Source organism: Ascaphus truei, unplaced genomic scaffold (genome assembly GCF_040206685.1).
Source record: "Ascaphus truei isolate aAscTru1 unplaced genomic scaffold, aAscTru1.hap1 HAP1_SCAFFOLD_3276, whole genome shotgun sequence".
In the NCBI taxonomy this organism is placed as follows: Eukaryota; Metazoa; Chordata; class Amphibia; order Anura; family Ascaphidae; genus Ascaphus; species Ascaphus truei.
Genome location: NW_027456264.1, coordinates 506 through 21,952, shown reverse-complemented (window position 1 = coordinate 21,952; position 21,447 = coordinate 506). Strand labels below are relative to the sequence as shown.

Genomic DNA, 21,447 nt, shown 5'->3' with positions numbered 1-21,447 from the left:
GCCACTGGGTATTGTACATGGTAGGCTCTATATTTGGCACGTGATAGGAGTTTCAGACATCCTTAGCCATTTATATAAAAACAATGGCTTGGGTTCTGAAATCCCATGCTTGGGTGCATAGTGAAAGAGCCATCATACAGGTATACAGGTCAGACAAACCAGCATTAAATCCTGGCTTGACTCAAGTTTATTAAACCATGAGATATATATAGCGAAACACAACTGCTAGTGTGTGTGCGACGGAGTGCATGGCCTCGCATGCGCCTGTCTGCCGACGGATCTGTGGATTACAGATCCTCGCGACGGAGACATGTTGAAGGCGTGGCCGATGATGTCACGAGCTGGCTTGCCCTTACTAGACAAACTGCTCACGCGACACGGCAGTGCGCGAAAATCGACCGCGCCGTCACCTCTGCACACGCGCGCTCTATAGCCATCCTTATTGAGGCATGGCCATTCGTTAGGGCTGCGTGCGGGATGGTCGCTCTAACCATGGACACGGCATATAGCATGACAAGCATATATTTACATATGTATTTTTATTTATTATAGATTTTAGAACACCGACAGGACCTCCATTCAAGTTCTTTCAAAAACGTTACAAATGTCAAAATATTTACCTTTTTCTTTGCCATAGTGGCCTCTGTGAATTCCAGACTGTATATTGTAAACATCTGTGCTACCATGTGAAAGCCCGATTACAGCAAAGTTCCCACAACTGGTAATTTCAACAGCCTACAGAAGAAAATATGAAAACATACATTAGCGGGTTGCAACACAGTAATACAGTCAGCGATGTGGAGAGTTTCCAGAACTCAATGGATTCCATAAAATGAACAGAACACATTGATTTATGGAACACAATGTACACTACGTTACAATGCTACACTACATTACTCTTTGATGAGCTAGCAACACAATGTGCTATGGGCCTTAAAATCAAAAATTATGTTTGACAAATTAAATACAAGTTAAGCACAATAAGGTAATGTCAAATACATCACTGTTGTAGAGATATAATAAAACATTATGTGCTGCTTTAGTATTATGTGTTTGACTAGGGGAGGTGGGCGGGCTTAAGGGGGTGGAGATTTGTGCTTACCATAGTGTGTCTGGGGGGACGCACGGGGTTCAAGAGTCCCGTTTACAATTACCCCATAGTTGTCACTACATTAAGCCTTTAATCTCTCAAACAATATGGGAGGTGCTATCACGGCTTTCTTTTGGTGAGCACAGAGGCCATATTGATAGTTTTAAATGAATAGTTACAAGTTCTGGCAACCACAGGGGCCTCAGCTGAGAGCAACACGGCTCATCTCCATGGGACCTTAGGTTCTAACTCAGGGAAGAAATGTTCTTTATGAAAAATGTTCAAGCAGCATGCCTCACCAAAACGGAAGCACTGCAATGATCACATGACCAGCAGCGGAGAAGAGGAGGGAACAAAAAAAAAAAAAAAACCCCCACAACATTTGGATTCAAACTCAACACACTCCACCGAAACAGATTATATGAATGAAGCATTTCACAGGGGAAAAAATAAACAGGCCCCCTAGTTTTGCTTTCTGGAGCTGAACCACATTTCAACACCAGGGACCGCTTGCTTCTTAAGATAATGTGGTTCAGCTTCGGAGACATCCTGCTTCCCACCTAGTACAAAAAAAACCACCAAAAAAACCCAAGGTGGAATATCCAATCGGACATATTCCGTAAAACCAATTCCCGTAACACTTTCTTACGTGCGAACAGCTGTCATCCTCGTGCTCTTATTAAAGGAATACCCAAGGGACAATTGATTCGTCTCCGACGTAATTGTTCGGATGATAATGACTTTAATATTCAAGTCCAGGAGTTGTATCATAGGTTTGTACAAAGGGGATATAATCCAATTGATCTGCACAAATCCATTCAGGAGGTCTCCACTATTGATAGAGCGGATTTATTTCAACGCTCAAAAAGAGACGTTATGATGAATAACTCACCTTTATTTATAACATCTTTCAGAGCTCAGGCCGAACAGATAAAAAAAGATTTTGACTAAACACTGGCCAATACTTTCTCTTGACCCCGTTTTGAAGCCATATATAGCCTCGGGCCCAAATGTGGTATATAAAAAAGCTAAGACTTTAGCTAGTTCTCTATCCCCCAGTTTGTTCTCTTCCAAGCCATCTAATGATAGTCCACTTCCCGATGGTTCTTTCCCATGTAATTTGTGCAAAGTTTGCACTAAAATGATGAAATCGAACAGTTTTCTCTCCAGTCAGATGGGGAGGACACATAAGATTAAATCATTTATCAATTGTAAATCCTCATATGTTGTCTACCTCATCACTTGTGGATGTGGTAGCCAATATGTGGGAAGAACCATCAGGAATTTAAAAATCCGCATTATGGAACATTTGCGACTTATTTCCAAGGGAGACCTTAACCATCCTGTTCCCAAACATTTTGCTCATTGTCCCCCAGGGGGCGTACATAACTTCAAATTTCAAGGTATAGAATTCATTAAACCTTTGCTAAGAGGAGGCAATAGGGTCCAAAAATTGGACCAACGTGAGGCATTCTGGATCTTTACATTAAGGACCAGGATGCCTCATGGTTTAAACACTGAATGGGATCTTTCCCATTTTTTTGTGAACATGCTAAATATGTTGATTTGCTCATCATCAATGACCAGCATCACTCTATCTGTGTTTTTTACATTTATTACAGTTAATTCTTCATAAAAATTATAAAATATAACTATATTTAAGTTTACATTATATTATAAGTCTGTTGCAATCCATTATACAATACTGTATCCATCCTAAGCATTTGAAACCTATACAAGGTTATTAATTATTATTACAATTCACCATTAGGAATTAGTGATGAAGTATCATCTTATTGTTTAAATTACATATGTTTATATACATTATACAACCTTGTATTTGATTTCTTTGATGATGAAACGTGCATGTTTGGCAGGCACAGCCATTTGATTTATATCAATATTCACATGATGTACACTGACTTATCAATTATCACCACTTGAGTAGTTTAAAGATGTACATTCTATTGTGTTATGAATAACTTTGACGGTGCTTGTTAATATGTATGTCTTCTTTACTATATGTTGTTTATTTATCAAGAGACCAATATTTATTGTAGATTCGTTCTTTTTTAATGTTGTCCTTTGTCCCTTTGTCATTTTGCAGTATTTTGTTCATATTACAATTTTGTGTTTAAATAAAGTTTTTTCTTCTTTTATTTTAGCTATGTCGGCTAATGGACGTGCACGGACGGTACGGGCTTGCCGTGGTTCCCTGCCCTTTTGCCAGCCGTTGGGTAGGTCGTGTTGTTGTGACTGTGCGCCGGGACACTGTTGCGCATGTGCTACATGCGTTTCAGAGTGGTTTTGGGCGCGCACTTCTGACATCACCTCCCACTCCGATCTGACTGGTGGGGCGTGAGATCACGTCCTGAATAAGTGACGCGGCATCGGCGCGGCGGCACTGCGCGTTTTTTGGCGCGAATCTATGGGCTATATATTTGAGTGGCTACCTCTATCATCATACACCTTGATAAAGTCCTGTATTGGACGAAACGCGTTGGTGCGGCTGCTGTATACACCCATGAGTGAATTTATTATTAAATAACCCTCTATTTTACTCTGGAGTTTGCCCCGTATTTTTTCATGCAGTTATCCAGTTTGCAGTGCATCCTTTGCTCTCCATCTCTATGGTACTACCTCACCAGGAGTGCACGCTGAGGAACCTACATTTGGCTTTGGCATCTTGGATTCCAGCTCATCCCCAGGACAGGTAATGGGCATAATAGCCCTTATTTTATTACCTGTTATTTCCATGGGGTCTTTATGGGATGTGCAATACTGACCATATATGCGGTAGTCATGCAGACTGACCGCTAGGTCTTTATATCTGCCTCCCTGTTTATGATGAAGCTATTTACATCAGCCTAAGGACTTATACAGTGTTCCTTTTCTGGACTTATGTGCTTATATTGGAAGACATTTGTGTGCACACACAGTATATGAGCAACGCTCTACCCACTCTTTTTCTGCTTCCCACCTAGTACAAAAAAAACCCACCAAAAAACTCAAGGTGGAATTACACCTTTAAAAACATTATTTCATTTAATGGGCAATAGAAATACTATGAAATGATTAGGACTCTAAACTAGTATAAACAAGAAAGAGGTGGTCAAAAATATATAGGGACAATCCATATATTTACTGTATATGTAACCAAACCGTGCCTGGAACACCGCTATGTTTTAGGTGCATTTTCAAATGCAAAGCAGAGATGTACTTTGGGCTTTTTTTCTCTGTAATAGAGTTTCAAGCAGAAATTAGAAGCAATGTCCTACAGAATTAAATGGAAATCTTTATTTATTTCCATGTAATTCTCACACACATTGGATTACATATACCAGCAGTCTCCAGGAACCATCCTAATCTGGTAGCACACAGCTCTGCTGGTATGTGCCTTTCTATTGTGCAGCATGACCAGGCCATAAAACTGCAAGTAATGCCTCGGTAATAAATCTAAATCTCACATTGTTTTTATTAAACACAGTGCTACTAGAATACCAGTATATTGTTCAAACCTAGCACAGACAAACAGAAACCAGGGCAGCTGCGTAACCATGGGTGCCCCGAGTATCACCGCTGTGGTCCCAATACAGAAAAATGCACCATCTCCAGAGATGCGCCATTTAGCTTTTTCAGCCTTGGCTCGAAAAAGTATGTCCTGCTACATCTGCAGGAATACATTAATATATCCCGAGACTGCAGGCATACTACAGTAGTGTCTACTGTCATACTTCATTTGATGTTGCTTAAAAACGATACGCAGAAATAAAACAAAATGGGGGGTGTCTGACATCAGACATGTCCACTACAATGCAAGTTTAATGTACTGCATTACTACAGGAGTGGCTAATCCGCGGCACACGCTTGCGATGATACTTGGTGGTCAGGAGCTTGAGGGGGGGCGCAATCAATTTCCTTCTCCGGCCTCCAGCGGCCTTTGTGCACTGCGAGACCCTCTCACCGTAATCCCCTCCCACTGGTGCACCGGAAGATGGTCAGCGCCGGAAGATGGGCCCAACAGAAGTCAGGCCCAGCTTCGACATCCGCCCGGGGGCCTCAGATCCTGTTCACCGTAGAACCGGAGGCCTCCCCCACCCGGTAACATTTTTGAGGGTGTGGGGGAAGAAACCGAGTGCAGTGGGAATTGAGCGAGGAAGAGGAGGATGCGGGGGGAATTGAGCGAGGAAGAGGAGGATGCGGGGGGAATGGAGCGAGGAAGAGGAGGATGCGGGGGGAATGGAGCGAGGAAGAGGAGGATGCGGGGGGAATGGAGCGAGGAAGAGGAGGATGCGGGGGGAATGGAGCGAGGAAGAGGAGGATGCGGGGGGAATGGAGCGAGGAAGAGGAGGATGCGGGGGGAATGGAGCGAGGAAGAGGAGGATGCGGGGGGAATGGAGCGAGGAAGAGGAGGATGCGGGGGGAATGGAGCGAGGAAGAGGAGGATGCGGGGGGAATGGAGCGAGGAAGAGGAGGATGCGGGGGGAATGGAGCGAGGAAGAGGAGGATGCGGGGGGAATGGAGCGAGGAAGAGGAGGATGCGGGGGGAATGGAGCGAGGAAGAGGAGGATGCGGGGGGAATGGAGCGAGGAAGAGGAGGATGCGGGGGGAATGGAGCGAGGAAGAGGAGGATGCGGGGGGAATGGAGCGAGGAAGAGGAGGATGCGGGGGGAATGGAGCGAGGAAGAGGAGGATGCGGGGGGAATGGAGCGAGGAAGAGGAGGATGCGGGGGGAATGGAGCGAGGAAGAGGAGGATGCGGGGGGAATGGAGCGAGGAAGAGGAGGATGCGGGGGGAATGGAGCGAGGAAGAGGAGGATGCGGGGGGAATGGAGCGAGGAAGAGGAGGATGCGGGGGGAATGGAGCGAGGAAGAGGAGGATGCGGGGGGAATGGAGCGAGGAAGAGGAGGATGCGGGGGGAATGGAGCGAGGAAGAGGAGGATGCGGGGGGAATGGAGCGAGGAAGAGGAGGATGCGGGGGGAATGGAGCGAGGAAGAGGAGGATGCGGGGGGAATGGAGCGAGGAAGAGGAGGATGCGGGGGGAATGGAGCGAGGAAGAGGAGGATGCGGGGGGAATGGAGCGAGGAAGAGGAGGATGCGGGGGGAATGGAGCGAGGAAGAGGAGGATGCGGGGGGAATGGAGCGAGGAAGAGGAGGATGCGGGGGGAATGGAGCGAGGAAGAGGAGGATGCGGGGGGAATGGAGCGAGGAAGAGGAGGATGCGGGGGGAATGGAGCGAGGAAGAGGAGGATGCGGGGGGAATGGAGCGAGGAAGAGGAGGATGCGGGGGGAATGGAGCGAGGAAGAGGAGGATGCGGGGGGAATGGAGCGAGGAAGAGGAGGATGCGGGGGGAATGGAGCGAGGAAGAGGAGGATGCGGGGGGAATGGAGCGAGGAAGAGGAGGATGCGGGGGGAATGGAGCGAGGAAGAGGAGGATGCGGGGGGAATGGAGCGAGGAAGAGGAGGATGCGGGGGGAATGGAGCGAGGAAGAGGAGGATGCGGGGGGAATGGAGCGAGGAAGAGGAGGATGCGGGGGGAATGGAGCGAGGAAGAGGAGGATGCGGGGGGAATTGAGCGAGGAAGAGGAGGATGCGGGGGGAATTGAGCGAGGAAGAGGAGGATGCGGGGGGAATTGAGCGAGGAAGAGGAGGATGCGGGGGGAATTGAGCGAGGAAGAGGAGGATGCGGGGGGAATTGAGCGAGGAAGAGGAGGATGCGGGGGGACTTGAGCGAGGAAGAGGAGGATGCGGGGGGACTTGAGCGAGGAAGAGGAGGATGCGGGGGGACTTGAGCGAGGAAGAGGAGGATGCGGGGGGACTTGAGCGAGGAAGAGGAGGATGCGGGGGGAATTGAGCGAGGAAGAGGAGGATGCGGGGGGAATTGAGCGAGAAAGAGGAGGATGCGGGGGGAATTGAGCGAGAAAGAGGAGGATGCGGGGGGAATTGAGCGAGGAAGAGGAGGATGCGGGGGGAATTGAGCGAGGAAGAGGAGGATGCGGGGGGAATTGAGCGAGGAAGAGGAGGATGCGGGGGGACTTGAGCGAGGAAGAGGAGGATGCGGGGGGAATTGAGCGAGGAAGAGGAGGATGCGGTGGGAATTGAGCGAGGAAGAGGAGGATGCGGTGGGAATTGAGCGAGGAAGAGGAGGATGCGGGGGGAATTGAGCGAGGAAGAGGAGGATGCGGGGGGAATTGAGCGAGGAAGAGGAGGATGCGGGGGGAATTGAGCGAGGAAGAGGAGGATGCGGGGGGAATTGAGCGAGAAAGAGGAGGATGCGGGGGGAATTGAGCTAGGAAGAGGAGGATGCGGGGGGAATTGAGCGAGGAAGAGGAGGATGCGGGGGGAATTGAGCGAGGAAGAGGAGGATGCGGGGGGAATTGAGCGAGGAAGAGGAGGATGCGGGGGGAATTGAGCGAGGAAGAGGAGTATGCGGGGGGAATTGAGCGAGGAAGAGGAGTATGCGGAGGAATTGAGCGAGGAAGAGGAGGATGCGGAGGAATTGAGCGAGGAAGAGGATGCGGAGGAATTGAGCGAGGAAGAGGATGCAGAGGAATTGAGCGAGGAAGAGAATGCAGAGGAATTGAGCGAGGAAGAGGATGCAGAGGAATTGAGCGAGGAAGAGGATGCAGAGGAATTGAGCGAGAGGGGAGGATGCAGAGGAATTGAGCGAGGAAGAGGATGCAGAGGAATTGAGCGAGGAAGAGGATGCAGAGGAATTGAGCGAGGAAGAGGATGCAGAGGAATTGAGCGAGAGGGAAGGATGCAGAGGAATTGAGCGAGAGGGAAGGATGCAGAGGAATTGTGCGAGGATGAGGAATTGAGCGATAGGGCAGGATGGGTGCAGTAGGATAATAGCCTGCCAAAAATAAATAAAAAAAATTGCCTTTATTTATTGGATCGCCTGTACAAAAAAGTTGGGCACCCCTGCATTAGTGGGTATGCATAACAAATGCACAGCATTCGCCTTTGAATTGAGCTCCTTCTAGATTGTCTTCAGGTACAGTATAATCACCATGTTGCAGAGCAAGCACACGTCCAGTCTTATTCCACCTAACACTAGCTTCCATACTTACGGTTGCATGTATGCCAAGCGCTTTGCGCTCTTTAAGGTTCTGTTGTTTTAGCTTGTGAGCTCCCATAGTAGATTTAACATAGTTCCAGGTTGTACAGGAAGCATAACCTTGATGACAAGCGATAATTCCATCCCAGTCGCTTTGTCGTGCTACCTCTGCGCAAAAAACAATTCAAGGTTCATAAGTTTACTTCTCTATTATAAAAATTGTACATTTGTTTTTAAACATTTCATCTCAAAATAGTAATTCCTAACAACCACTGCAAACTCCAAAATGCTTTATAAAAGTTGCAATCTCAGTCATGGAAAGCACAAGGAAGACAGGAAGCAAACTGTGGCTTTCACAGCCTCTGATTAGACCATGATAGCAGAAGTTTGTAGTTCAGGCGGCAGAATCAAAATTACTTTTCAATTTATAATTTTGGCAGTAAAATAAGAAGAACAAAAATTCAGTGACAGTGTGATATGGAGAGGGGGGGGGGTGAAAGTATGGTATGGAGGGGGACGGTGAAACATAATGGGGGTGAGGGGGAGAGAAAGACACTGGAGGGAAGGGAGAGACACTGGCTGGAGGGAGAGAGGCAATGGGGGAGGGGAGAGAGACAATGGGGGAGGGAGAGAGACAATGGGGGAGGGAGAGAGACAATGGGGGAGGGAGAGAGAGAGAGAGACAATGGGGGAGACACACACACACACACACACACACACTGGGGGGAGGGAAAGAGTGGGAGGAGGGAGAGACACTGAGGGGAGGGATAGAGAGACACTGGAGGGGGAATGAGAAATACTGGGAGAGAGGAGTGTGAGACTGTGGAAGAGGGGAGAGAGGTCCTGATGTGGCGGGGAGAGAGCGATTAATAATACAGCATAAATGGGGATGCTACTAGACAAATATCAGCTAAACAGAGGGATAACGGTCAAGCAGAGATGGCAGAATTTAGGGGCTTGGGAGGAGGATGAGTTTTGGGGGGCTGATGGTTATTTTTTGGGTCAGGGTGGTCACTTGGGATTATTGATCAGCAGGGAAGATCCATCAGTACCACCCTTGAGTTTGGTTATGGGGATCCCTGGTCAACATTTAAAACGGAAATAAATAATACTGGTAGGCAGGAGTGGATGACCCTGGGGAAAGCAGATAGGAGAAGGAAAAAATGGAGGGGAAGGGGGAGAAAGAGGGAAGGGAGGTAGCAAAGAGGTGGATGAATGCCCCCTCAAATGGATTGCCTTTGTGCACCAGAAAAAAAACATATTACCAGATACCAGCAAACAATAAAATAAAAAGAGTGATCCAATACTAGTAGACTGCATGCGCGCACGCATGCAGCCCAAGCGATTTGTGAACTTGGCTGCAGGAGATTGTAGACGCGTGGCGGACGCGTCACAAAGCTTGTTCGCCCTCATTGGCTGAACCAGCTCACGTGTGCTGACGTCATGTGATTTTGATTACATCTGGCAGGCGGGGGGGGGGGGGCCTGAGAAATTTAATGGATAAAAGGGGGGGCTCGGCATAAAAAGTTTGCTCACCCCTGAGGTAGTGTATAGTAGATTACATACCTGATGCAAATGAAATGACAGGAGGAAGTCTTAAGGATCGACAACGAAGTCCCATCTTTTTGGCTTTGATTTTATCTACAGATCCTATTAAAACAAGTCAAGGAGGAAACATGCCATCATATTAATATATACTCGGAGAATAAAACATACAAATTAAAAAAAAAAAGGTATAACAGCTTGCAGCTAACTCAGTCAATACCAACTTTTACAAATTATCACTTGATTAGCAAATCAAAACTAATTAATCTAAAAAGGCAAGTAGATAATAATGCAATTATTTACATAAAACGATTTTGCATGTGTGTGTTATTTTTCAATGTGTGGAATGAGGCTACTCATGAACAAAAGTGTAATACATTAGTACATAATATTAAGCATCAGGTACACACAAAATTGACAATATTTTCTAAAAATCTGGAAATGTAGCACAATAGGGAGGTGGCATTTGCAGAGGGTTCTTGGCTCTAGAAGACATTCTTTCCATTCTTCGCAGAGACCTGGCCTATAACGCACAGCACCTAAACCTTCGTAACCAGAAGTAAGGAGCACAAAACATAGCCTATCGGATTGCTTATTGTATACCACTTACGTACAGTTAGCTTCGTGAATATACTGGTGACATCGAAAATATACATGTAGTTGCCGTATTGTGCGACATTAAATCTCAATTACCATCATCTTGTAGTGTGTGCTAAAGTTAATCTTTTTTTAAATGATTTTCATCTGTTTTTAACTTACTTAAAGGAAGAGAAAAATGTGTGTAACGAATAGCGGTTCGTAGAATACAATTTTCAATTAAAGTATTGGAATGCACCAAACTTAAGCGTCTCTGAGATAACATCATAGGAAAGATTCAGGACTTACCATGTCCAAGGCTTTTACTGTATCTGTCATGAACAGTGGAAAATGAATGTAGTGTTCCATCTTGGCCTATGAAAGGGAACATAAAAAAAAAAAGTCATAAGCTTAGCGCTGATACATTAGGGGAAGCACTGATCCACTTCAGCTTCATTTCGGGCACATTGATTGTAATGTACCATACGCCAGCCTTCTTCGTGCCAAAGTAATCCGTGTGTTATAGAAACAGCCACATATCTTTATGCAGGAGGTACTGCACTTCCTTATTTCTGCAAAAATATTTACCAGCACTGAGGATCTGCTGCCCATCAGGTCCATGGTGTCTGATGAATGTTGGTGGAGCACTGTGACCCAGCCGAAACCTCAATAAACGCCCCTGTCCTCCAGGGCCATCAAATATCCACACCTATTTAGCACAAAGCATGCATCAGTCACAGAATATGTAGAGGTCATCCTCTAGGGAAGGACAGAGAGACAGATTATAGATAGCTAGATGGAGAGATAGATAGATGGAGAGATAGCTAGATGGAGAGATAGCTAGATGGAGAGATAGCTAGATGGAGAGATAGCTAGATGGAGAGATAGCTAGATGGAGAGATAGCTAGATGGAGAGATAGCTAGATGGAGAGATAGCTAGATGGAGAGATAGCTAGATGGAGAGATAGCTAGATGGATATATATATATCTCCATCTATCTATATCTCTGATATATATATATATATATATATATATATATATATATATATATATATATATATATATAATCATTTTTGAAGGGGATGTCTGCTTTAACTGTTACTTATATATCGTAGTTTAGCAAAATGCAAACGTATGGATGCATTTCAATTTTAGATTACCATTGTGCAGTGCATCTAATTTAAGATGTGCGGTCTAAAATGATTGACACCAAACTAAATACCTCAGGAAAAATTTGCCAGCTCCCCCCCCAAAAAAAAATTTGTGAAAAAGAACACAAATTATACATTATCCCTCATTTTGTTACGAACTGCATCGTCCTTTAATACATTAGCTGGTATTCTTATGACAATTCACATGCATGAGAGAACATTTCTTCCTATGCACTACTCTATTCCGATTGCAAAATAAAGAAACAATGTGTTATGATTACCCGTATAGCATTATCAGCACCATTTGTAATAAGCAGTGGCTCTCCGTGTACAAATGTCAGACCGGCGATGGCTGTGGAATGAGCTCCCCTCATTTGACTCATCAGTTTCTTCTCTTCCAGATCCCACAGGCCTATGTGACCGACAGGGCTTCCAGCTGCCATGATTGGATGTCCATCTGCAAGACAACAACCAGATGCAACACTACAGTAGACAAGTCACTGTATGCTTACAAGATGGCTTTAAATATTCATATCAAGTTTCCCTGTAAGTAACTTTAGGTCAGCATGTGTTGAATACATGTAAAGCTTTAATTGTAATAGGCCAGTGATTCTCAACCTTTTTGCATGGACACTAATTTTATTTCTACAATTGTTTGTCACACAACTTAAGCCAATGTTCATGATATAACAAGGGAAAGTCCATCACAGCCCATGCCTCTAAAAAAGGGTAGTCCCTCCCAGGACCAAATTGAACTGATTTCAGTGGCATGCTTAGGGATTTAAACCAGGTGACAACTACCTTTATTGCCAAAATCCAACACCTGCAAGTATTTTAAATATTATATTTTCTAAGCTTGTTGTAAACCAGACGAGTTGAGACTTGGAACTGATTTGATTTCCTCTGGCTATTTCCTTTTGTCTGATGTCATTGTACTCAATAAGAGTTTGAAAGAAAAAAAAATCTCTGGCACATAAACTGATGTCTGTGAACAGTAATGAAAAGTTCAGTCCGCGCTCTTACCCTTCATATTTCCTATGTGATGCCCTACTCCTGTGATAGACACCAGATCGGGGATTATTAAAGAAATTTTATATGTAAGTTACTAATTTTATTATTTGTTGCTAATACAATATCTATCTCTCATCTTGGTGCGCTTTTGTGTTTTTTCTTGTTTTGCTGATGTCTGTGAACAGTATATAAAATTATATTGAGACCAAGATTTTCAAAACCAGAACATTTAAATAAAGAACAATTAAAATAAACATAATAAGATACATACGCACCTGAACCTTAGTGCAAATTTTTGACCATATAGTACTGGCCAAAATATGTTCTAAACCTAGAATTGTAAATCCAGATTATTCCAGAGAGGAAAAGGGTTATGGAAGAACAAAATGTTTCGTTGTAATCCTGGTGTCCACAGTTTCAGTCCATACCCGAATATGAGGTCTATTAAAATCACAGACTTGGTTCCAAGTTAGGTATTGTGAATTTCCAATTTGATAAGAAAATTGTTGTGTTATTGTTTAGAAGAAAAAACAAAAAACCATACTTATTTTATTATGTTTATTTTCCTAAATTGTTCTTTTTTTTATTCAAATGTTCTGGTTTTGAAGATCTTGGTCTCAATATAAATTTTATATACTGTTCACAAACATCAGTTTATGCGCCAGAGATTTTTCTTTCTTTTGTAACTTTGCACAAGGGGTATTGGGACCCGCTCTTTTTTCAGGCTGCAAAACTGAAATTCTTTGATTGTATATCCCACTGCTTAAAGGTTTTAGGTTTATGCCACAGGGAATCACTGTCTAAGTGGCACTATACATTAGCACCCCATCACTTCTTTATCAACATCTCTCCCTTACTGGCTCGCTGAGATAGACTGGGTGGGGTAGGGATAAGGATAACACTAGACCAGTGATTTTCAACCAGTGTTCCGCTAGCACACCTCAGGGGTTGTGCAGCCACCATGGGGGGAGACCAGGGACAACTCTCCCACGCTTTCTCAGGCCCAGATATACCCCACATAAGAGTGACCCGGCGGCTCCCGAGCTCAGCAGCAGCAGCCGTCCGGTCACTGCTATCCTTTCTCTGCTCAGGTCAACTTCTGTCTGACAGGAGGGAGAGGAAGAATCGGGTAAGAGCACACGCTCCCATAAATGGAGAAAGAGAACGAAAGAGAGAGAACGAAAGAGAGAGAACAAGAGAGAGAGAACAAGAGAGAGAGAACAAAAGAGATAGTTGTGTGTATAAAAGAGGGGGAGAGGGAGCGTAAGGGGGAGAGTGCAAGACAGGGGCTGGCGAGAGACTGGGTGCCCCAGAATTTCTGTCGAATTCTGGGGTTCCTTATCCAGAAAAAGTCTGAAAACCACAGTGCTAGACTGAACAATGCCACCCCCCCCCCCCCCCGGTTTAGGGAGTACTGTATAAAGAAACGGATTTTGTGCTTAGTTCCCAAAGAAACAAAAATCACCAAAAAACCTTTTTTCAACAAGCAAATGTGTTGTTAAAATACAATTAGATTGTTACATCATTTCCATGTAGGAAGTTAGGAAGGAGATGCTAAATAGTGAAATTGAGAAATAAAGAAGGCGATAATTAAGTAACGGGTGCAATTCTTTTCTCTCAATTTTAATGCATGTTTAAACTCACCTGTGCGGAAGGAAATTGCAGTGATGGGGCCCCAGTCTTGCTGAAATGTCATTAATGTTTCGTCAAACTTGATGTTGTGTATGATGATTTTGCCGCATGTTTGTCCAACTGCCACCACATCCACTGCTGGTGCCTATCAGTGCAAGAAGCAAAACAAATTAATCCATTACTATACTTGTAACAAAATACACATTTAGGTGAATGATTTGGATGTAGTTTTCCATTTGTTAGTATTCAACTCAATGCTGAATTGTATTTTTTACTTAAACAGGATTTGAGCAGTGGGGTCCTCCGAAGCCATTTCTAGCCCCGGAAGTCCTCCCGTGCCCCCAGAAACTTATCTCTGTGGTTACCGGTGTTCTCCCTGGACAATAGGAAGTGGCCACGGGTGACATTGCTTTTAACACTGGTTACTACACTGTCATGGGAGAGGGGGTTTGGCCCCGGTATTAAAGGGGTTACACCCCATTTGGCCACCCCCTGCTCTCACTTGGGAAGCAAGGGGTTAACTGGACTGCGGTCCAGTACTGTGTTTTTACCCTGCTTCGGTACCCAAATGTATGTTCCCCTGTAAATGTGTATTGTTCCCATTCCAGTGTTTGCACCAACACCTACACTGGGATTGATGCGTGAGGGAAAGGGTTAATGTTAGTTCAGTGTTTATAGCCCTTTGTTCCCTTTTCCCGCTTTTTCAGGCTCCATTTTGCAGCTCTCCATAAGCCGCCATTGCAACCTTATGGAGATTCTGGCGATTTGGGCCTGTTTCGGTAGAAGACCTGCAGGTGTCGCCCGAGAGGAGGAGCGGCGGTTCCCCATTGTAAGTCAATGTAGCCATCCATTTCAATGGGGATTCCTCGACGCCGATCTCCAGGAACGGGTTTGGCAGCCATCCAAGAGCGGAAACATTTTTTTAAAGAGAGCTTTGATCACACTGAGTTCAAGTTCAACTACAATTGGCGTGGGAAACTTAGGTTCTAGGGCACCCAGAAATAAAGTTCTTTTTGCCCCTAGACCCTAGGAACCCCCACACACGACCACCATCGGGTCCGAGAATGAGGGACCCCCATAAAGGGTCGCGGCCGCCACGAGGGTCGTGCCATTGACTCTAATGGCGAAGCGGAGGTCCCATTGAATCCCATGGCGGCGCTCGCCCATGCATTTCCTATGGTGGCGCCGGCCATTGATTCCAATGGGGGAAAAGCCGCGTGGCGTTAAAACGGCCAAGTCTGAAAGCATAAAATGTGTAAGCCCTTATCTCCGGTTCTGTGAGGACCAGAGGGCTGGGATTTGGATCACATGTAGTCACTGTTCCGGCATGACTGCATGGCCATTTCCAGCCCTCTCCGATCAACCAGACGGAGTATGGGCGAAGGTAAAGAATTGTGGTTTTCCTATAGACTGCAATGGCGGAGTTGCTCCATTGAAGACTATAGTGGCGGAGCCCGTTGATTTCAATGGGAAAGAGTGAAAAGCAGAGATTTATTTCAGCTATGGCGGAGAATCCTGCATTAAAGTTAATGGGGGATTTTAACTTGTTTTTTGTATCTACGGTTCTGGGGGTCGTGCGAGGCTGAAACTTGGCCACAATTGCAAAGGTCCTCCGGCATGAGGACCTGGCAAATTTCAGCCCGCTCAGAGCACAGAACGGATTATTTTAATATGTGATGGTACTGTATTAAAGTATGAATTGTATTTTGGGTCTGGTATAAAAACTCAGAGCCCATATGTTATGTTAATGGTCAGGGAGGGAGACAAATGGTCTACAATAAAACCCCTGATCAAAGACTCCCCCACCCTGCTTGTGTATGCGAGCACAACAGAAAAGCAGGACATGGGTACTCGAGGATAAGTGTTAAAAGTCACACCCTAGGACAAAGGGTTTCCTGGCCCAGGTAGACATTCAAGCGCCGGGCTTGTGGGCGGGGGGCTAGGGAAATAAGCCCCCGATTAGAATAAATACCCACCCAGTGGGCAGGTATTACGGTGCCCCTCAGGTGAGGTGGCAAGGAGAGATTCGGTGCAGGTAATTGTTCTCCAATGGCCTGCACTCAATGATAAGGTATAGGACTGGAATTACATATAAACCAGTGTCAGTCCTATGCTGGGTTGCTCGTTGTTCGTGTTGTCATGACTTCAAGTTTACCAACTATTTGATGCCTGATGAATTGCTAATCCTGTTTCCTAATTACTTCATCATCCCCATTCCTGAGTAAGTGTCTATATTTTGCCTGTTATTTGTATATCTTGTGTTCACCTTCTTTAAGGAATAAACTATATTATATATAAGTCGTGTTCAATTCAACCCAGATATTTTGGTGTGTATTATAACCTATCACTAGCTACCGTGACATACACCTGTAAGCCTCTCGTGAAAAGGGAGCTAAAAATAGCACTGGTTTAGCTCTGGGGGAACCCCCGGCTCAAATTCTGTGAAAATAAAAATAGGGAACAGGCAGGATTACTACTTTAAGTCAAATGTAACAAAGTTGCTTAACAAGTTTTATACATTCTCTGAATTAAGTAGAAATAGTATTGTTAGTTTAGTTGCGATAGTGCAGATTAAAGGAGTATTTTAATATTAAGGGGATACTTTTTTTTTTATTAATAAACAGACAGGGCAATAACTGGCTGAACGGGACAACGAGACAACGAGACAACGAGACCATCCATCAGCAGTGTGCAGGGGATTGATTGTACCATTCACAGAAAGGCAGGGAGAAACATTAAAAAAAAAAAAATTATGGTAGAAAGTTAAAAACACCATATCAGCATTAAGTCCTCTGGTTTTAGTGTCAAAGTGTATTATCATTTTGAGTTCAAATGTTTTCCGTTTTTGTTTTAAAAGCACCCAAGAACAGAAAACATTTGAACTCCAAATGATAATACTCAGACACTAAAACAAGATGACTTAATGCCGATATGGAATTTTTAATCCACCACCATAATTTTACAATTAACCCCCTAACCCCCTCTCCCACTCCCGAAGATAGATGTATGGTCCTGTGTCTCATTGTCCCTTTCATTTATTGCCCTGTCTGTTTATTCCTTCTCTGCCTTAGATGATAATCTTGTTTTTCTTTTATTACATCTGTATTAAAGCTCATGGAATCTCTGTAAATCAGTATTGCTGACCTGAGGAAGAGAGGACTCTCGAAAGCTTGCCTTAGAATATCTATTGTTAGTCCAAATAAAAAAAGGTACACAAAAATAGGCAAAGGTGGCGTGCACTGCAACCTGGTAACAATAGCTGGACAACTATCCCTTCAAAACGATTTATTGTAGTAGAAACAAAAATCACATCACTCCATGTAAACTCTGACGTGTTTCGTACTGCGATGGTACTTTATCAAAGAGTGATTGAAGGAATACAGGGGGATCCATTTGTAGCGGCTTTCGAAAACCAATTAAATCGAAATGATTCCAGGCGAGTGAAAAAACCTGAAGCATAACGATTAGCCAGGAACATGGGAGGGAAGCCACTGCTCCGTGATCAACACCCTGATTGATGCCTAATGTATACATACATTGCTATAATTACATAAAAACAGAAGGAGCGTCTATGTAGCAAGAAGTAATCAACATAACACATCTCATTGGTAGCTTACACAGAGGATAACAACAAAGTAACAGGATAAATAGAAAACAAATATCTACTGGAGATCTGTGAAGCTATAAAAGTAGGAGCAGACTTGTATGTGGAAGATATAAATGATGTTAGTTAATGTAGTGTCTCTAATAAATAGAATCCAAGCAAAAACATGAACCAAATATTAATGGCAGAAAATACAAAATAAAGGCTGTACTGAACACACATACATATATACATATATACATATTTATTTATAAAATGTTTTACCAGGAAGTAATAAATTGATATTCACCTTTCGTTTCGTTATATACATACACTTTTTTGGGGGGGAGGGGGGAGCTAAATAATACAATTACATATTAACCATACAAACAAAAGTTTAATAGGTTACTAATAATAATATAAGTATATCAAAATATGTGAAGATAGGGAACAAAGGGTTAAATATCAGAAAACAGAAAGAGAACCCTCTTGAAAGCACTCTGTGTCCAGATGTAAAGAGTGAATTTAAAAAACTATTTATTGTATAGAAATAAAAATACATTAATTTGTAGGATAGAGTCTATGACCAATAGATGAACAGAATACAAAAACAAACACATACGCTATATATACATACGGTAGATGGCAGTCACAGACTAGTCCACAATTCATTAGAATTTACTTATATCTTGACACCTTTGAATGAGGAATCAAGTGGTATGCTTAGAGTTACTTGACATCCAAAGATATACTTGGTGTGAACTAGGGACTAGACAACAGTAATAGTAATAAAAGCCTGTGTCCGTTTGAACAGGTAGCGTGCAGACTGATATGTAAAACCTTAAATAGTAGGCCACGTGTTCATGCTGAAATAGTGTTTCAAGTAAGTAATTCAAATAAACACCATGTTCACACAGTACAGGCATAAACGCATTAACGTACGCAATGGGACCGGAACATGTATGTAAACTGAAAATGTACTTAAAGTGAAGCACTACCTTTTCCCCACTTATCGATGCATGTACTGTACTGCAATCGTTATATACGTGCATAACTGATGTAAATAACGCATTTGTAACAGGCTCTATAGTCTCCCTGCTTGCACACAGCTTCGGTACAGGTAGGGAGCCGGTATTGCTGTTCAGGACGTGATGGCAGGCGCATGCGTGAGCTGCCGTTTGCCTATTGGGCGATATGTACTTACTCGCGAGTGTACTTAAAGTGAGTGTCCTTAAACCGGGGTATGCCTGTATGTAGCTAGTGAAAGGAGTAAAGATTCCTGATGATACACTAATCCTATACTATAGGCACACAAAATGTGTAAGCAAGCATAGAGGCACGAATCAGAGTTCTTATCCAGTTATAGCCTCTTTAAAAATAGTTAGCCTAATGATAAGGAAAAATCCCTTAGGTGAATGAGCACAGGCGCTTGTATACAACTAGATAGTATATGGGCACACAGCATTGTGTCCATAAGCCTAAAAGCGCAAAACAGAGTTGATAACCTGTTATTGTGATAGTAAATTCATAAATGAAAAGTAGTAGTCTAGATGATGCGATGGTGACCTAAACATCTAGTCTATTGGAGGAGTACAGATATGAATTCACAGGAAAAAAAATCATATGGCTTGCTAGTGCAAAGAAAGGTCTGCTCATATGAACAAATTACTGGGTGCAGCTGGGGTATAAGTAAAGACTTACTGGCAATCAAACAACCGTGATCAGAGGAATTCTAATACCAATCATTATATAAACCAAAGAATCTGTTGTAAATTGGTCTAAGAAAATGCAACACGGTCCATCAAGGTCTTGGATACACATAATGCTCTCGTAATGGAGCTGGGATCCAGATGTAATAAAGTAACACCCTGTCCAATTCTCAGCCCATGTAACATTGTTGTATACAGTAGAAGACCTGCGGTTTGGAAACTTAGTAGTCTGTTTGGTACTCAATTGTGCATCTCACCCTTGCTGCATCGCGTGAGCACCGTGACGTCAGTCAAACTCCGCCTCCCACCTGACGTACGAGGCGCTTTGTGCTCATTCACCTAAGGGATTTTTCCCTATCATACTTGTTCAGTCTTTTTCTAATAGTACGGTCATGAACTTTAACATTTAACATGCTAACTGAGGCCTGTAGAGTCGGAGATGTAACTCTTGGATTTTTTGCAATTTCTCTGAGCATTGCACGGTCTGACCTTGGGGTGAATTTGCTGTGATGTCCACTCCTGGGAAGATTGGCAACTGTCTTGAATGTTTTCCACTTTAAAATAATCTTTCTCACTGTAGAATGATGGACTTTAAATTGTTTGGAAATGGCCTTATAACCCTTCCCAGATAAAGAAGCAATTGTTGCTGCCCATCAAAGATCATTGCTCATGTCTTTCCTCCTTGGCATTGTGTTAACACACCTGAATGCTCCAGACCAGCAAACTGCTAAAACTTCGGCTTTAATAGAGGTGGTCACACTTGCCCTTGATTAATTGATAAGCATTTGATTAGCAGCACCTGTCTGCTACTTAGCATCTTAATTCCTATGGAAGCAGTAAGGGTGTATTTAGTTTTTCACACATAGCTTCTCCATTTTGGCTTTATTTTTGTTAAATAAATCATGACACTGTGTAATATGTCATGTGTTGTTGTTCATCTGAGGTTGTATTTACCTAATTTTAAGACCTGCTAAGGAACAGATTATTGTTATTATGTCCTGATATGTAAAACCATAGAATTCAAAGAGGGTGTACTTTCTTTTTCACACAACTGTATACATACATACGATTGTCTAAAGATAGCTGAACCTGCGTAAACATAACATGGAATAAAAACTCATTAAGGAATAATTAAATGTATTCCATGAGTTACAGACATACAAGATTGAGAATCATGTTAAATATTTGTTTAAGCGATATAGAAAATAATGATAGAAATAAATAATATTTTTCATTTTTAAATAATAATGTGGGAGTGGGGGAGAGAGACAAAGTTCACAGTGGGTAAAGCTCACACTGTAAGAAAGTGCTCGAGCTCCGACTCAACATGTGGTTGTCAAAAAGGCTATGTGGGTTGCACCATTAGACCGTTGAGATCCAGTATCATGGAACATGTCAGATTGATTAAGAAGAAAAATGAGTCATCCAGTATCTCACCCTTTTTCACCTGGCCTTCAGGTGGATTACACAATCTCTTTAAAAAGGAGTGGAGCATGTTCACGAACATATAAAAGAGGAGATCTCCAGTCGATGAATAGATACACTTAAATAGGCAAAGAAGGCGTGCACTGCAACCCGGTAATAAAAAGGTATGAGAAAAAAAAAAGGGAAGCACACAATGAAGTTCCACTAACATCCCAGAGCCGTATTTCCCAGCCTAAATCATGCTATATTTTAAAAATTTATGAAATTAATTTACCTGCTGAAGAATGGTCACTCCCGATTCCCATCCTGGAAATGTAAACAAGAGTTTGCTAAAGAGCGAATAAAAAAAAAAAAAATACAATAAGTGGAGAACTTTGTTATTTAGGTAACAAGTAAGACAGCTGAGCCGAAAAAAAAAGAAAGAAAAAAAAAGCTTTTCTTTAATGGGAAAAATAAATACAATACCATATTCCACTGCTTTTTCCAACAAATTTGGGTGATTATCATTTATTCATTTTGCACAATTTTACTCCTTGCACATGAGTGGAATAAAACGTCAATACATTTTCAGTATAGCAACAGAATGTATTCTGGTTGCAGTAAAAAGGCCTGAATGTCAATTGTGTGGGGTTTTTTGTTTGGAGTGTAAATGTTAAAAAAAAA

The 21,447-nt window shown here is 43.2% G+C and overlaps 1 protein-coding gene across 1 annotated transcript; it reads right to left on the bottom strand.

The window, feature by feature from the left end:
- Positions 1-564: 564 nt before the first annotated feature.
- On the bottom strand, positions 565-21,187 carry LOC142483484 (WD repeat-containing protein 36-like). The gene is made up of 8 exons (XM_075583489.1): positions 21,059-21,187; positions 14,080-14,212; positions 11,706-11,881; positions 10,862-10,982; positions 10,583-10,648; positions 9,719-9,802; positions 8,166-8,320; positions 565-735 (listed from the first exon to the last, which is right to left on the bottom strand). Exons 2-8 carry the CDS (start codon positions 14,129-14,131, stop codon positions 580-582), a joined length of 810 nt encoding a protein of 269 aa, XP_075439604.1. The 5' UTR covers positions 14,132-14,212; positions 21,059-21,187; the 3' UTR covers positions 565-579.
- Positions 21,188-21,447: the final 260 nt, after the last annotated feature.

Excerpts from the sequence above, each read along its gene's own strand:
- LOC142483484 (XM_075583489.1), bottom strand. The coding sequence starts at position 14,131 with ATGACATTTCAGCAAGACTGGGGCCCCATCACTGCAATTTCCTTCCGC. Across the intron at positions 11,882-14,079 it reads TGCAATTTCCTTCCGCACAG|ATGGACATCCAATCATGGCA; the intron begins GTGAGTTTAAAC and ends GTTGTCTTGCAG. Across the intron at positions 10,649-10,861 it reads GCAGCAGATCCTCAGTGCTG|GCCAAGATGGAACACTACAT; the intron begins GTAAATATTTTT and ends TCCCTTTCATAG.